Raw genomic sequence first — 14800 nt, forward strand, 5'->3', positions numbered from 1 at the left:
TTAAAGTGGATCAACTTTTAAAGTAAAATAACTTAACAAATTAAAGACAAAATCTAGGGCAATTCAATGTTCCCATTAGTAAATATTTACCACTTTAACCTAAGTAGATGATAATGCAATGCAGAACACAAAACATCCAATGTATGTAATCAGGCTAGTATGTATGTTAGTCCCTTGGGACTGCATGTTGTCAGAAATTACCAGAATTCAAAACATACAAATTAAAATACAAACAAGGACAGTGTAAGGCCAGTGGTGATGAATTTTTTAAAAAAAAATCACCAATGGACATGCAGACATAGTTCTGTGCCACTCACTTAAGAGGACATCCATACTTCCAAGTACATATGTTATCGGGCAATATGAAAATTACTACAGAGTTTCTGGGTTTAACTTTAGTGTCATGAAAAATAAGCAGAGAGCTGGAAGGCAAATACATTAAATCTGAAACTCCTGATCATCCAGGGTCTGGCTCTATGTTAAACTGTCTTTGCAAACAGGTAGGCTTTTCAAACACCAAGGCAATATCTACTTGCTCTGTATAGAGAACTTACATTCTTTCTTTCTAAAGGTAGGAGAAGATGGAAATAAGCATTCGGCATTTATTCTATCATCCGTGTTTTAGAACTAAGTTTGAAGACTTGATCCAGCAATCAATCAATATTAAACTATTTGAAAATACATATCCTTATAATTACACACACCAGTTTTAATAATTAAATTATGAGATTTTCTCTTATAAAATCAATTTTGAGTTTCTTTATCTTAAGTTTGCTTGAAAATATTTCCTTCCCAAGGTTTAATTTTCTTGAAAATTTTCAGTCAAAGCTGGCTGAGAAGCCAAGAGCAAGATTATGAAAACATCCAGTTTGTAAACACTAAAAAATTTGTAAACACTAAAAAAATCCCAGTGATCTTTTTTTGAGAAGACTGTAAACTTTGGGATGGATACTTCAAATATGAATATGCCTTAAGCTAGATATAAGTCTTTTGCTATCTTTGTGAAAAATCTGTCTACATTTGTCAGAGTGATAAGTCTTTGAGATATAAATATCATCTGCTATCCCTGCCATCATGGAGTATAAAGTAAAGCTTTTAAAGTTTGTGTTTGATCTCACTATTCTGACAGGAAAACTGCTGCAGAACTTCCTGCTGTCTTGATTACAAGGGATCTTCTAGTTGCCACCTCAACCTTATTCGTGGTCTTTTGGGGTTTTTTTGCAACAACAAGGTTCATTTCCTTAAATAACCTTTTTTGCTTCCCCAATGTATTCATAGCTTGCATTCTATCCCCCCTCTCACCTTCTTTCAGTTTTGCTGAGCAAGTGAACTTCTTTTAATCTCTCCTCACCTACTAGTAGTTCTTCCTTGCAAAAGTAAATAGCTTGATTTAACTATTCCTAGTGTTCAGGTAACTACCAATGTTATTTTGCCAGACTTTTTAAATCAAGGTTCAGATTCCTCAACTAAAATATCTTCAACATCTCTGAAAAATCCCTTCAGATTGGCATCCCCTAAACAGAGTCTCCCAGGGGTTTCAGATCTGCCAGACCAATACCCCACCATCACAGAATGACAAAGCAAATTTCACCCTTACAGCTCTTACCTCCACGCTTGGGACACCTACCATCCCCATCAAGGAGCTGACCAGGATCCTTCCAGCTCGGAGATCCAGAGGCAAAACTAATCTTTGCATTTAATCATTGCTTGCCATGATTTCAGGTTGGTGGCAATGCAGACAAGAGGCATGGAGAGCAGGGCAAGGCAGGCACCAGACCTGAGAGGCAGGAGACTTTTCCTTTATGCTCTCCGTGACCGGCTCAGCCGTGCACAGCCAGCGAGAGGAAGAAGCCGTATGATGTGAATGTGAAGAGGACAAACACCGGAACCAGCATGCTGCAGGAAAGGGCTGGAGAAATACACTGGGACTGAGAGCCTGAGCATGCTGCAGGAAAGGGCTGGAGAAATACACTGGGACTGAGAGCCTGAGCATGCTGCAGGAAAGGGCTGGAGAAATACACTGGGACTGAGAGCCTGAGGGACAAGCACAGCCTGACAGAGTCTGGGAGCTGCAGCTGGAAAGCATTCAAGGGAGCAGCAGACTCTGTGGATAAAGACCCGCAGGGTAACTGTTGGGATTAGTAACCATCAGTGCTGGAGGATGCAGATTGGAGAAGAGCTAAGGATCCAACATGCTGGCATGAAACTGGAGCTGCCTCTGCAAGAGGCTTTGAACAAGGCAGTTTAATGAAGAAGGAAGGTATGAGCTGTGTGTGAGAAGGTTTCAGAGAAGGACAAGAGCCAAGGAATGGAGTATGCAACCAGGGGCCACAGGGGGGGCACAGAAATCAAAGAGACAGCTTGAACAAATGCCTCAGAATAATGAGAGGACTGATCAGGAGAACCTGGGAAGGGCTGTGACATGCAGGAGTGAAACAAGAGCTGGCAGAGCAAGACCAGAAGGGCCAAGGTCAATAGAGGAGTGAGGACTGGACAGTGAAGAAGGAGTTGGTAGAGGCAGGTCAGGAGCAGGCTGGAGGAGACATAGGAGAAACAGCCACACTTGGGAAGAATGAGCACAGGAAAGCTCATTGCCTTAAGAAGCCTGGAAGGAAAGGGAAATTTCAACCCAGCTCTGGCCATTAGCAAATATTTGAGAGTTCCTCTAGGAAAAAAAATACCTTCTCCCCTGTGTTACTGATTCATATGAGGAATACAAATGCTGTCCCTGAAATCCAACTGAATTTTCCATATTGGAGTGAAACTGCCAAAGCCTGCCAATAAGCTATAGAGCTGAGTTTTTCCACTTTGTTTTTTACAACAGTAGGAAATTAAATACAAAGTTCCTATTACAATACTTCTGTTAAGGCTGCAAAGTTAAGTATTAAAATGTTACCAAATCCCAGGCTAAAGGTTCACCATGCAGCCTTGATTTAGTCTGTTTATTTGTATATTACGATGCAGTCATAATGATGTGATTATATACTATTACATCCTCAGTAATTTTCTTAATAAAAGTCTTGCTCTTATTTAGTGCAAATGTTGAGTGATATTCACTCCACAAACAGTTATTCAGTGTTTTGTTTGTTATCCTCAGTTCAATGGGCAGCCCTAGAACTTAACTTGCTTCATGGTATTCAAATACTAATGTGAAGAGGGAACTATTATTTAATAGACTGGGTTCTGGTGCTCATCACTACAGTAGCATCTGACTGTTTCACTCCCATGACACAGGATGCAAACTAAACCAGGACGTCAATTTTTTTTTTACTTAGGTCAAATTGAGATGCCAGGGATCTTGTAAAAGCTATTCATATTATGTGTCAATAATGCTCGGACTATGGCAGACACAGAGTTCAGTGGTGAATGGCAGCTTAAGAACTTCCATAAACCCAGCTACATGCTTTGATTCAGGCTGTTAGAACATGGAAGATAAAAAAAGTTTTAAGCCAGTTGCTCAGCTTATTTAGTGACCCTGTGCCCACCCTTCAATCTCCAAAGCAGCACTCACTCTTTTTAAAGAAATGAGAGATCCTCTGTCTTCCTGCAATCTCCTGTTTTATTCATTTATACACTTTACAACTTCTGCAGCAGAACTCCTACACATAAAAGTCATCCTAAGAGCAATTCCACCCTATGATGAATACAGAATACATCCTGTGAAAAACCAGTGCACCATCATACAATTAAAGCCTCTGTGACAACGCAGATGCATAATCCACTGAATTAAAGCTGCACGTGGAACCTTAATTCCAGTGCTTGATAATACCGGAACACTTGCCTCTGCCAAACTATTCTTTCAACATCATATCCATGTGTAGTGTTATATATAAATACAAATGGATAAGGGATCCCTTGCTATATAAAGATGTACTTTTATGTGCCACTGTAGGATGTTACACAATACAACTCTGAAGAGTGATTCTTGTAGCAGTAAAGGAAAAGGAAACATCTGCATTTAGACTATGATCACTATGCATCTGTGAGACAATTACTGGTCATTCTAAGCTGTGCAAACAACACTATCAATAAGATCAGAGCTGATTAATTTTCTTTAACCTGCTTTCAGCTACTGTACAGAATTTACCATTTATAATCACATACATAAAACATTTTTTTCTTACAGTTAAGACTGCTAGCACATTTTAGCAGCTTAGGTTTCTATTACTAGCTCTTCCAGAATGACAGTGGGCTTTAAAAAAAGAAGAATTCTGAACAGCCAAAATTTTAATTTCTCAGTGAGGCTATTGCTGCATGCATGTAGTAAAATTTTATCAATGAACACAAAATCCCAGTTAATAGAAATCATGGCAAAATGATGATGGCAAAAAAAGTTGACATTTTTCAAGCCAGAGTTTTGGAACTCTATTTTTTAGATACAACATTTGAAGAATATTTTCTCTCATTCACTTCTAATTTAGTAGCAGGTTAGCTTCAGCTCCAAGGATGAAGGGTTCACCTTGACCCTCTTTGAACACTTTAGATGGAAGAGAGTTAGACTGGTTTAAGCTCTCATCCCATTTTCACTAAATAAGCATTTGCCCTGAGAGTGAAAGTTGGCTCAGACAAAATAAAAACCATATGAAATCTGCTCACCTATCAAAAAAAATCCTGCTATATTTGAGAGCTTTGCCCACAGGTACAGGATAATTTGCAATGGTGTACAGAAAAAGAACAAATTTGATGCAATTTTCAACCATGTAACTTTAAATCTTAGTAAATATATCCAAAACAAGCATGATCTGTCACCACATGGGACAATTAATTCAAATGACCTTAACCCTCCAGATAAGAGCTATCAGTGAAGTCAGTTAAGGGGCTCTAAATATAGATTTGTACTGTTTCTGCTATGCTTATTTCTTGTGTCTTTTTCCTTTCATGTGTTATTAATTATTAGCCCTATTGCAATAAATTTGTTTCTTTTGTACTATGCTTAATAGCTGTAGTAACGCATGTATAGGGAAAAAAAACACTAGAAAGAAAATAATAATTTTAAGTCCCAGATCTAATTCTTAATATATCACTATTGTGTTTTAGAAAAAAAGTAGTTTTAAAATAGTAATGCAATCACCTCCAGGGCCTAGTGAAAGTCATGGCAATACACCTTTAAGAAATCCCTTCAAAAACCTAAACTGCCTGGGAGCTGGGCAAAAGGAGTGGAAGAAACGGGCAATTGCTGTAACGCAATGGATGAGCTGTTGGGTGGAGAGGGAAAAGCAGCCAAGAGGAAATCAGGAGCAGGCAGCAAGGGAGGAGGTCACAGAAGCTGGAAGAACAGCGGGAAAATGAACTCTCTGGGCAAAACCGTTTATGAAGAATTTATCAGTGAGGAGTTACTTGCTATAAGAAAACCCATAAAAGCAATCCAAAAAAGAGATGTAAACAGTCTCTTGGAAAAAGAACTAACTTCAAAGTCAACCTAATGGCCACTGAAAGCTTTCTCTTAATTTCAAACATGACTGGATTTAGCATTAATAGTCATATTTGCAAAGATCCTGCGCACCTAAAATAGGTTCCTTGAGATATTTTTTTTAAATGTTTAAGATGGCCAGATGCTTAAATCTTGTTAAAAACTTCATGAAACCATCACCCAATAAACTGTCAGGACCTTCTCAAAATCCCCATCAATACTGTTTAAGTCTTTGTGCTGGTTTCAGCTGTGGGATTTTGATTCCTAGTAGCTGGTACAGCGCCATGTTTTGGATTTAAGGTTTAAGATTTAATGTTGCTAACACACTGATGATTGAGTCATTGGTGAGCATGGCTGACACTACATCAATGGCTCTTCAGCTTCTCATGCTGCCCTGCCAGCACAAGCAGCTGGGAGGTGACACAGCTGGGACGGCTGACCCCAACTGACCAGGGATGTTCCCTACCTAAGGCATCATGCTGAGCTGGGGGAAGCTGAGTGAGGGTGGCAGCCAACTGATCAGGGACTGCCTGGGCATCAGTCAGCGTGCAAATGCACTGGGCATCACTTGTTTTGTACATTGCTTTGTAATTCTTATTATTTTCCCTTCTTTTTTGGTCTGATTAAACCTTCTCTCTACCCACAAGTTTTACCTTTTTCTTACTCTCTTCCCCATCCTACTGAGGGGAGTGAGCAAACAGTTCTATGGTGTTGTTAATGTTTAGCTGCAAGCCAGGCTAAGCCATAGCTGCCTTAAAAATGAAAAAAATGCAGTTCTTATTTCTCTTTTTAAATGGATTCACATGTTCCCTGTGTTTGTTCATTGTGGCTGTGCTCAGATTGTCCTGAGCAAGGACCCGTGCATGTGTGTGTGCACACGTGTGTGCAGAATCTGACAGCTCACAGCTTTGCTATACGTTTGAGAGCGTTAATAAAATGTTAATAAAAATGCTGAAAGTGAAAGATGGCATGATAATGTTTTGCCAAGTTTGCTTCTAAATGCAATTCACAGGAGACACAATCCAGCATGAGCAGATGTCTCCAAAAGAAAGAAGATACGAATGCAATCTACAGATTAAATAGCTAATAGTTGGAAATAACCACATCTTGTGCAGAGGGGCAATATTTGTATCTCATATGTTTTAGGTCATTCAAATAGCATGCAAAGGACATAGTGGTACTGGAAAATTAGTACATAACATCAGAGTAAGAATAAATGGAAATTAATGAAATTGATATTATTTAATGAGACATAGTGGTACTGGAAAATTAGTACATAACATCAGAGTAAGAATAAATGGAAATTAATGAAATTAATATTATTTAATGAGGCATATTAAAAACTCCTAAAGGGCCCTGTAGAAAACTTTATCGATATAAAAATATTCTCAAGTAAGGTGTCAGAAATTAGAGACTTGTGGAACTTCTATAAATTATTTAGTATCAGATATTTTAAAAAAACTCTAAGTATTTTGCTGACAGAATTCTAATACTGATTTTCTCATAAGTTCTAAGGCTAAAACACAGCATATAAGTAAACCAGGATAGCTGACAAGACCTTGAATTGGACAGCTTATTGTTTTACATGCATTAAAAATTGATCAAACTTTGCTTTCATGGTTTCTTTATCAGGGTATTCATCGTGCAACTTTCACTTTGGCCATGGGATTAGTCTCAGTGGAGCCAAATGAAGCTGCCCACATAATTTTTTTTCACATGTGACCTCCCAGACATCTGACCTCTCCCTGTTTTCCTTGTAGTGACTTGTAGTGATGTTGTACCCACTCCTAAGTTGCTAAATTGCTTCAGCAAAGGCCATTCCTTAAATAATTAGAAACAGGTAAATTGGGAGACCCTGAGGAATACCTACAATCATCAGTGCTTCTGAGATAATTTGTCATTAGTTTGTTCTTTGCAGGTTACTTCAGAAATACTTTTCTTTGTAACAATATTCACTAGCTAATCATTTCAATACATGCTGTTGCTACAGTTCTAGGGCAAAATAGATCATCTTTGGATTTGTAAAGTACAAGGCTTTTGAGTAGAAAGAGGGCTTTCACATCTGAAAGTGAAGAAAACAGGTTTATTTATCACCCTGTCTCCACAGTCTCATCTACCATGTCTTAGAGTGATCATGACAAACAAAAGTGCAAATTTTGGTACTACATGTCATGATTGTAAATAATCCTGGTGTCTGCATGAGTCATTTAGGAGCCCATCAAATCATTTAACAATGGAGATGTCAAAAGATGCTGCTTTGACAGCATCTCTTTTCAATTATGTTCATACAAATATTGTTTGGCAGAACTACACCTAACTGATCCCACAGCTCAGGAGCCACATATGTTTACACAAACTCAAGGCCACCTATTAATAACTTGCTGCATTTTATACTTTGCTTCAGAGCAGAAGCACTATTTAAAATATAGATAATATTTTCAAAATGCTTGTAATAGAACCCTCAGTTTAAAATCTGCCCTGGAGAAGTATTGCTAGGCAGCAGCAAGCTCACAAGAGATTTTTGCACATCCTTCCACACCCTCAGAAAATTTAACAGAATCAGGTACCCAGTCTGTGAAAGGAGCAATATGAAACACTCCTTTGACTTGCATGCAATGACACCAACCTAAAAACCACAGTTTTTCTCAAGAGTTCTCCCTTGTGTTCAAAAATTCAATGTACATGTCAGTAGTGTGTATCTGGACTCTCCTCCATATGAAGCTGATGTAAAACTGTCACCTATAGAGAATATCAGCATAAATAATACAGCCACTAATGAGAGGGCAATCTAGAGGGCATGAGATATAATAATGTGCCCCACAAGGGGAAGCCTCAGCACTATGTTCATGTTGCGCTAGAGTAAGATAAATAAAAGTGAAAATGGCTTATAAACTTTGTTAACCTGGAAGGTGTAAAAAAAAATTAAATTTTCAAAGAAAACTAATGTTCTATTTCTGCAAACATCTCCTCATGCAGATATTCAAGTGGAGTAATTATTGTCTTCAGCGGGATTACTCCCATCCAAACAATTATAACTAATTTAGTTCTGGCAAGATCAGGAACAATACTGGAAAGATCTCAGATTGCTATGCAGGAAGTAAAAAATAATACAAGCAAATTCAGATAATTATAGCAGCAGCTAGGAAACTGCAAAACAAGATTTAGACACAACAAAACCAACCAAATAAAAAATAGTCTAACATAGGAAGAATAAGAAAGCCTAGCATCTAAATATCCACCAAAGCCTTAAGTGAAATATCTGAAAAGTCTTTATGCATGTATCTTAATATGACAGCAAAACAGGCTAACATATTTCAGGACTTCAAATTTTGCTGGAGCAAAGAAAAAGCTTTCCCTAAGGTTCTTTTATAGCTATTTTAGAGATACCATTCTTGTCGGAAAAAAAAGGGACAAAAAGGCATGAGGAGGGGAAAAAAAACAAATAGGAGAACAGGTTTATGAGGAGAAATTATATCTTCTGGGTAGCAGATATCATACAGGACTTTTTTCAAGTGATGACTCAGCAGAATATGGCCATAATGTAAACATCAAGGCAGAAGATTTTTTATTTAGAGTGGTTCAAGTGGACAGAGCTAGGAGTACCAGGAGGGGAAAGGGGAAAGAAATTATGTAGATTAACAAGAGCATTTCTGGCACTGAATCCTGTAAAACTGTACAAAGATGAAGGTCAAAAGTCTCTCAGCTTTAAGACATTGAGACTAAGTGGGATGAAAATGCAATAAACTGCAGGATGGACATCCTGGTGACTGCCTGGAACTTCACAACACTGCAGTGATTTGTCATGGCAGTGGCATAAACCTTACTCACCCTGTCACCATGGCATTAATAATACACTCAAAATAACTTACATGTCCATGAGAAATTAAATTGGTGACTTTTGTTTTCTGGATTGTAGTATAATGAAGATAATTTATTCATTTTTTGGTAGAAATGTGCATTCATCAAGGCTGTAGAAGGAAAAGCTATCAAAAGAGCAATATGACTGTATAAAAGATACACTGCAAAAGCAATTTCAAGGAAGTGACATAATGGTGACAGCACTGAGAGAAGTTTTCTCTAAATCTGGGATTTATTATTGTTTCACTGAAACCTAGGACATAGTGGTAGATCTTAGAAGACACAGCAGACGCATGAAATGATACAAAAGTGAAGTTATATAGTAACACTGCACATTTTCTATTCTTATATTTCTTATTTTGATGGTCCTTAGATCCCTGATATGTTACTGACTTTTTGGGAAAAGTAGGGCTTTCTTAGCATAACTAATACATTCTTCCAAGCTTTTTTTGCTGCTTACACTATTTCTACAGTTTTAGCTCTTTAATTCAGTGGCACTGATGCTCTTTTTCCAATGTTGGTAAGCAGTGGAAATTGATTACAGCCTCAGCAGTGACAGGCAGGCTTACCCTTGGCACAGGCCTACCATGGGAAAAAATATGAACAATCAAACAAAAAAGGGAATTAAAAAAAAAAAAAAAAAAAAAAAAACCAAGAAGTGTGATATGGAAAATAAGGGTTGATGATGGAAGAGATGAAGGAAGAACAAAGAACAACAAAGCAGGGAAAGGACCAGAACAGAGGGAGCCTGATGAGAGGCTAGAGACCTAGTAAGAGTAACAGAGCTAGACAATTAGTCTAGAAAGTAAGATAAGATGGGAGTGAAAGGGAGATGGTTGAGAAGAAAGTGACAGCAGATCCTTTAAGAAGAGTAGAAGACAAACCCATCAGCTCAAATTAAACACAAAAACATAAGCAGTGTAAAATAAACCATAAATAGAAGCATGAGAGAACAGAGGAAAATGGGGACTAGTCAAGCAAAAGCAGAGAAATTCAGATACTAGGTAAAAATTCTGGCAGTTGTTGGCAGCTATGGCTTTCTTTGCAGAAGTTCCTTGTTCTCTCAGGCAATGTAATTCCACTAAGGAATGCTTCCTCAAACCGTCTTCAGAGCTCACTGATAATTCTTGGTGCTTAGTTAGCACCAATCTAGGAAGGCTCAGTTCGGTTCCAGGAACTTCAAGATAATCTGGTCTAGGATATGCTCAATAATTACCTCTTTAAAAATACTGACTTTATAAAAGTTGTTCAAGCCCCATAACACTGGCACAGAAAAGTTCTTCAGAAAATGTGTCAAAGCAATGAGCTCTCATTAAAAAGAGAAATGCATTATGCCTGCAGGACAGAATAGGGCTTCATGCAAATTTACATTAGGAACTGTATGTCTCAACAAACTGTCATATTTCCATACTAAAAGTAGGTTATCAGTATTAAAAGAGCTGTGTGTAAATCTAGCTGAGGAGCAAAGAATTATGAGATTTGATCTAAGTTTTGTTGAGCAGAAAATTATAAACACTGTAAAAAGTAGAAGAGATCTCAAAATTGAATCTAGTAATGATATTTAATATAAATTTAGTACAGTACATAGCATCTCTGTTAAATGTAAGAAATTTAAATAAAATGTACGTTTGCTATAAAAACCTGCTAATATTACTATAAAAATATAAATTTTAATATCTAATTTGATTATAGTTTATAGTCTAAATAATAAATTTCAAAAATCAACATTTAAACAACCCTCTTCAGAAGAGAATTATTTTTTAGAATTATGCATCAATGTTAAATACAGTCTTACCAGCTTTGGATTTGCTGCTGAATATGAGAACTGAAAAGGTTTTTAAATTGAGGAAGAGAATATGAATTGTCCAAAAATTAGAATTATATTACATGCCTCTAAATATAACTGCTATTTATCCCTAAAGGTAGAACACTTACAGGTTTTCGAGTTGGGGTGACTTGAACAGAATGGTAAAATTCTGGTTGGACTCGGCTGCTTTTCTTGATTTTTCTTTTTCTTACAGCAGTTTCCTGCTCACTGAGGTGGTGAGCTTCCACTATGGGTTGTGTTTCCTCCAGGCGAGGTGTCACTCGTCTTCTGGCATGGCGAGGGCTTGATCTAAAGCCCTGTAAGAGAAAAACGAATCATCGTGTTTGGCATCTCCCAAAATGGAGCTGTGTCACAACTACAAAATCACACTGGATCTTAACAACTCAAGGTACAGGCATGCTCACCTTAAATTAATATCATGTTCATATATACTGCATGTAGCAATAAAGAGATGTTGCCAAGTGCTGGTAATATCATATCTGATTTATGTTGCTGAATTGTATGTATTATAGACACAGCCAATAACAGTAACTCCAGTTGATTTTCTTTATAAGCTCACACTTCTAGTTATTTATACCTAAAAAGTTTTAATTTAAAATTTATAATTAAAATTTTCCAGGTTAATTCTTGGCTTCATGAGAAGTTGTTTTAGGAAGCATGGGCTGAAAACATGGACCTTTTCCTGAGAATGAAAGTGAAGAAAAATTTATAGGTGGCAACAATTATATTGTCTCAGAAATACAGGTATATTTGGCCAAATTAATAAACTCAGGAAAAGCTGCCCTTCAGAGATGCTTTTTAGAGGCTTTCTGGGAAAACCTCTGAACATCATCCAGAACGGCTCACGGCCTTACAGAATTTCATTCCTTTAATGGCAACATGTATAATGCTATCCTTTTATTGCTACCTGCAGAGCATTTACAATGAGCATTCTCTCATTTCACGGAGTCCCCTCATGAGCATGCACAAGTCTGACAAGGGCCATTTGTACTGAATACAATGTTGGTTGATATTAAACTTGGCCAGGTTGTAAATATTCATTCACTTAGTCATATCAGCTTTCAGAATAGGTGAGCCAAATCTGTCCTTAGTGACAGTCTGGAGTTTAAGGACTATATTTCTTTTTAAAACCAAGAATACATGCAACAATTTCTAATTTTCTACTTTCTTTTTTCTTCTAGTAGAATACCAGCTTATTAAGTCATTATGCAACAAAGTCAGCATTTTAAAATCCAACTTCTGCGAGGTTAGATTTCAGATAAAACTGCCGAAATCTATGCTGTGAATCTAAATATCCTGAATTCCTGCCAGCAGAAAACTAGTGGGAAAAGTACATTTCCATATAAATCTGCTATTCTTTTGCTACCCCTTTTCATTAGCTTTTGGGTTTTGTGATTTGTTTTTCAATTTTGGTGTTGTTTTAATTAGGAAATCAGCACGGAAGAGTTGTGCTAAAATGCTGTTATGTTGGTAAATTGAAACAATCAAAAGTATGGCTCTGTGAAAACTGGATTTCCTCCACTGATGTTCATGAGACTGTAAGGGAAAACAGTATCTGTCCTGGACACTCAGATGGACAAACAGCTATCTTCATTATTTAAATGTGTTCCACATGAGGTAAATATACACTTAAACAGCCAAAATACACAAACACACATTTACATACACATGCTAGTAATTACTATATATACACATTGCATGCAACAGATGATGTAAAAAGGTTGAAGTGGAAAGGTGAAGTATCTTTCAAGGAACAACCTTCTACACATGAACACTGGAGAGAAGGGATAGAAATAGAGCCCAAGTCTACTTAGTCTGGGAGGTTCATGTATGCAGTGTATCAGGGCTGTGCAATACATATGATGCAAAGGTACAGCCAATATTTCCTGAATAATTTATGATGCCTCCGACTCTATGGAAGCAATGGAATCATTCAGAGTTGAGGTGAGGAAGACCCTGACAGCCGTGTCTGAATGGAAGCAGGACCCTGCCCGCATCAGCCAAAGCAAGCAGTGCAGTGGAAGCCACTGCAGCCAGCAGATCTGTGCAGATTTAGGAGGATCTCCAAACATGCGAAGATGTGAATCGGAGACTCTGCCACACTATTGCAGCAGGAAAGCTTATTGCCCCATTTTCTTTCTGCACTGTGAAATAGCTAACATATACTTACAATGTATCATTCAACATGGTACTAGGGACTAGTCGGAATAAGAGGGAAAAATGCAACTTAGGGAGCCTGCTACAGCATGGCTTACTGCTTGTGGAAATTTTCTTTTAGAAAAATATGCCAGTGTGCACCAGGGATTCCTTAAGAGATCAAAACACCCAGCAAATCTATTCCAAGTTCTGAAATCAGAATAGATTTTCTAAATGTTAAATGCATTATGGTTTATTTATGTGAGGGTCACTGGCCAAAGCCTTGTGATATACCCTGCACTGCTCCCTCACTACACTCCCATCCCATTAGCTGGATAAAACTCTTTGGGAAAGTATGTTTATGTAACAGAAGAATTTGATAGAAGCTAAGCAGCTCTAAAAGTGCTTAGAAACACATGCCAAATAGGGATTTAAATATGTGGATCTGTCTCACCAAGTGGCTTCACCTTAAAAAATATGTCTAGGTTTATTGATTATTATATTTCAATATGAAAAATTCACTTGTGATTTCCAGAAAAATCTGTTTATTGACAACATTTCACCTTGATATTTTCTGTATTTTTTCACTTTTGCTCTTTATTACTAGCAAGAAAATGTGATCTTTATCTCTTTAAGAGCTCATCTGCTTCTGTTTGCTGAGGCTCATTCTTCTCTTGAAGTCATAATCTGCCTGCAGTATCACAAATTGTTGCTGTGAGGAGGATTATAATGTGATAAAGGCGGAGGATCATGATTTCAGGTGGAAAATAAATTCTGTGTCTACAAAGATAATGTTACAAGGGCAGAGTCCTCAGACCAAATCCTAAAATGCTTACTCATTCATGCAATGGGACTTTGCCAGAGCAAAGATTCAAATCCAAAAAATTTCAAAATTTGATAATCAAAAATGAAGATAAGAGTTAAAAGTGATGTAACATATGGAAGCTGCTACTCCTATGCTCAGTGCATAATTACGGTGCCTGGTGATTCCTTCTAAACAGTAAAATGAATAGAAGCTTTTTTGTCATCTGTGTTATTTATCCCTCAGTATAGTCTAGAATTAAAAACATCATATTAATACAGCAATCAAAATAAAAACCATGGAAATCACACAAATATTTGTTTGGTAAAGACAGCACTATTTTAGATGAGCAGAAAAGTGTTACAAAATGCTCAGGGAATCACAGTACACCACCTGAGACCAAATCACAGAGGAAAAGCTGGAGATTTTAAAATCATAGGGATATGACAACGAGGTTGCTCTAAAACCATTAAGCAATTTGTAGTTTCCAGTATCATATGAATGCTGTGTCACTGTGCAATGAAAACCTTGTTCTTTGTGCTGGGAGGAAGTTGCTCATTCCCAGAACCTACTGCCTGACTCATTCTTGTGCCTGTAAAATTCTGAAACTAGGCAAACCAAACAAAACTTCAAACATGTATTTTTAGAAAACCTGTCTTCCAAATACCAAAACAGCTGCACAAAGATTCACACTAAAGTAATCTTCCTTAAAGAAACAACTCATATGACCAACAGAACCAGTTTTAGACACAAGGCAAATTGAGCC

At 37.3% G+C, this 14800-nt stretch overlaps 1 protein-coding gene across 22 annotated transcripts in view; it reads right to left on the reverse strand.

The window, feature by feature from the left end:
• LOC110482163 (dystonin) overlaps positions 1 to 14800 on the reverse strand; it is a 283630-nt gene that overhangs the window by 255242 nt on the left and 13588 nt on the right. For 21 of the 22 annotated variants that reach the window (XM_085574702.1, XM_085574701.1, XM_085574705.1 and 18 more), the window contains exon 3: positions 11204 to 11392. In XM_085574702.1, coding sequence (XP_085430828.1) covers positions 11204 to 11392 — 189 coding nt within the window. Of the gene's footprint in view, positions 1 to 1606; positions 1833 to 11203; positions 11393 to 14800 lie in introns of those variants that run through there. The other variant, XM_085574694.1, reaches the window with a different exon arrangement.

The sequence above is a fragment of the Lonchura striata genome, chromosome 3, assembly GCF_050655825.1.
Source record: "Lonchura striata isolate lonStrDom1 chromosome 3, ASM5065582v1, whole genome shotgun sequence".
Lineage (NCBI taxonomy): Eukaryota > Metazoa > Chordata > Aves > Passeriformes > Estrildidae > Lonchura > Lonchura striata.